Genomic DNA, 3,440 nt, shown 5'->3' on the forward strand with positions numbered 1-3,440 from the left:
TAAGGAAAGTTAAATAAATATATGGCAAATTGTGATTAGCAGAATATAAAGTAGAACACAAAAAATAGTACAAAGGAATTTGTTTTCCTAACTATAGTTATAAGAGAAATTATATGTCCATGATATTTTCACAATATTTTTACAACAAATCTTAAGTGGCAGGTTGTTATTGGTTGTTATTATTGGGGCAAAAAAGTAATTTCGTGTTAGGTTCAAATTTGAACCAATAATAACTAACCACCTGTGATTTGTTGTAAAAATGTTGTGGACGTAGCATCTCTCTAATTATAATATCATTATGAAAGTGAAGGGAAAAGAAAAAATTTTAGCATTATTACTGTTAGTCTAAATCATAAAGAATTTATTTGACTAACATAATGGTAATACAAGAAAACAACTTGAGACTATATATATGCTTACATAATGCCAAAATCAATCATTATCAATTACACAACAGAAATGAAGTCCTTTATTTCATTAATTATTATTTTTAAAGACAAGGGCATGTATAGAGAGTTCCTTCTTCATTCCCTATCTCTGTTGGGAAGTTAGCTAGCATATGAGAGCAGCTCCTGGTCATTTTCGAACATGGCCATGTCTTCTTCCTTCAAGTTCACCCATGTCTCAATTCCATCACCGTCTTTGGTACTCATCATGACTACCGCATTCTTACAAGAAACGCCTGGACAACACACCCAGGTGGGCTTTCCCATACCAAAATCAACCTCATACACAGGAAACCTACACCAACTACTAAAGATACATAAGTCTATCTCATCATTCTGCAATTGTTTGACTTCCTTCTCCAGAAAATCCAAATCTCCAACAGGGCCATCTTGTAGTTTCTTCAAGAACTCAGCACTGATTTCCAAGATAGCATTCCTAAGCTGGCTCACTAAAAAATGGTAATCCTTCTCCATCTCAACCGGTGTTTCTGCTGCAATCGCAACCCTCCAAAGATTCCCAAAGGAATGCACTGAAAGGTGTGGAACCATCCTCTCTCGCAGGTTCACTGCATGAATTGCTGTTACTTGCTTAGGTTTTGTTGGCCTTGTCCGAGCCATCACCATGAAACGCATCCATATGAATGCTGAAACGGCCTCAACGCGTGATGCAACCCTGTCTTCTGGACCAAATGCAGCAGAGGCTTCTCTTCTTAGTGCGGCTATGCTCCATTTGTTGAACACAAACCTTCTGGTCACGATCTTTTCTTTTGAAATATAGGCTTCATTTTGCATGAAACCAGTTATATCTCTTGGAGGAAAATGGATGTGTGCATCAAAAATAGGGCTTATGACTTCACTTTCTCCTCTACATGTGCCAGCCCATGCATTAACAAAATTGACTGCAGATACTCCATCAGCAAGCTTATGTGAGATACACACAGCAATTGCAACTCCACCACACTCAAAAATATTATATTGGACAGCTAGGAGAACTTCCTTTCCAAACTCATTGCAACTATTATTGGGCTTCAATGGTAGCAACTGGATTAGATCGTTGCTATTTGGATTGTGTATCGCTTGTGATAGCTGGCATAGGACTCGAGCTTGAATATAGTCTACACCCTTGTCGTTACAGTTGATGGAGAATTCTTCATTAATAGGTGTTCCAGCTAATGGATAGAAATGAGTTAAGGTTTCAGCTAGAGACTCTTTTAGCATACAAGATCTTTCAAATGGTTCAACATCCATAAATTTCTTAGAATCATAGAACCAAATAATAGGAAAATTAGAGAAAGGTGCAAGTTGGTCTAAGAAGGAAAGGTTGAAGTTCCTAAGGTGATGGGGAGTTGGAAATGATGGCTTAATTATCTCCTTGGAGATTATCTCAACATTCATCACCATCTTGCTTTGTACAACCCCAAATTACAAGGATAGGAAAAATGTTATGCTTCTTCAATTCAAGTTCATGTAGCCTCATTATATAGAGGAGGAATGACAATGTTAGGTACCTGATTTGGTAATTTTCTTTCAAGAACTATTCCTATTCAGTTTGGTGGCTCGTAATCCCAATATTAAGGCTAAATTACAAACTACACCCCTAAAATTTTGAGCTGTTTAGATTTTACATTCTAAAATTTCAGAATTTGAATCTTACTCCTTGAAATTTTATTCTATTTGCATCAATAGCCCCTCTATCCATATTTTTCATTAAGTGCCACATAAACTTGTCACACGTGTTTAGTTTTTCCAATAAAATGATGTCACATAATTTTTTGTAGCCTTAAAAACTAAATAATTAAAAATGATATAGCATAACAAAAATGATGTGACATTATTTTACGGGACAAACTAAACACGCATAGTAATTTATGTGGCACTTAACAAAATATATAGATGGAGGGATTACTGATGCAAATGGAATAGAAACTTCAAGAGTAAAATCCAGATTCTAAAATTTAAGAGTGTAAAATCTAAACACTCTAAAACTTTAGGGGTTTAGTTTGCAATTTAGCCCAATATTAATTATTGCCAATTAAGTAAAGCCAGCACTTTATTGCATTGCATTAGCGAATTACTGCAAGCATTTGCATTAGCTCATGTAAAATAGCAAAAGGATCAAATTTTGCCCAATTAATTTCAAAAGGCACTTTCATCAGTTTATGCATCTATTGTGTAAAAAAAAAAAAAAAAATTGTATTACTTGTGTAAATATATGCAAGCACTATTGTTGTGCATTTCAATTTTTTTTAATTTTTTCTTTGCATATTTTGAGGAAGAAGGAAGACAATGAATGGTGGCTGTGGTGTGTGAAGAAAGAAAAACAATTTAAAAAATCAAGAAAAATTAATATTTTAAATAAAATAGAGTTTACAATAAATAGTCCAAATGTAGGTATTTTTAAAAATTTGTTAGATGAAATAGAAAAATTAAGTTCTTATACTAAAATAAATATAAATTTTTTTTTTACACCGTTGCGAATGCACCAGTTTTGAGCATATTAGTCTGCCGCCTCCCTTACAAAGAGACAATATTAGTTGATAGTTGAAACTCAAGGTACTTGTGGTCTTTCACAACAATTAAAACTCAAGTTTCTCATATCACAATATTTTTTAAGTTTTTTTTTTTTTTTGAAGGCGAAGAATTTAATCTGTAATACCCCATAATTTTGATACCAATTTAATTATTATACGTAAATTATAAAGGAGGCCTACAATTAAATGGATTAAATTGATTTGGGCCTAAGATATTAAAAATGAGATATATACTATGGAATATGAAGCCCAAATGAGGTGGCATAAGTAAATATATGGGCCTTGTTAAGCTTTAAAAATAAAAAAATAAAAATAAAACCCTAGCCTTCTTCCTCTTTAGTCACACGTGTATTTTACTGATGGGGCTTCCTTTTGCTTCAGCCACCTTACTTCACTGTGGCGTTGAGTTGAAGTCTACAGGTATGATTTTCTCATGTTCTATATTTAAGAAGTTTGAATAGTC

General features: G+C 33.6%; 1 protein-coding gene across 1 annotated transcript; it reads right to left on the reverse strand.

Annotated features, from left to right (window-relative positions):
- Positions 1 to 278: 278 nt before the first annotated feature.
- LOC142636632 (stemmadenine O-acetyltransferase-like) lies at positions 279 to 1,890 on the reverse strand. The gene has a single exon (XM_075810905.1). It carries the CDS (start codon positions 1,845 to 1,847, stop codon positions 549 to 551), a length of 1,299 nt encoding a protein of 432 aa, XP_075667020.1. The 5' UTR covers positions 1,848 to 1,890; the 3' UTR covers positions 279 to 548.
- Positions 1,891 to 3,440: the final 1,550 nt, after the last annotated feature.

The sequence above is a fragment of the Castanea sativa genome, chromosome 5 (genome assembly GCF_040712315.1).
Source record: "Castanea sativa cultivar Marrone di Chiusa Pesio chromosome 5, ASM4071231v1".
In the NCBI taxonomy this organism is placed as follows: domain Eukaryota; kingdom Viridiplantae; phylum Streptophyta; class Magnoliopsida; order Fagales; family Fagaceae; genus Castanea; species Castanea sativa.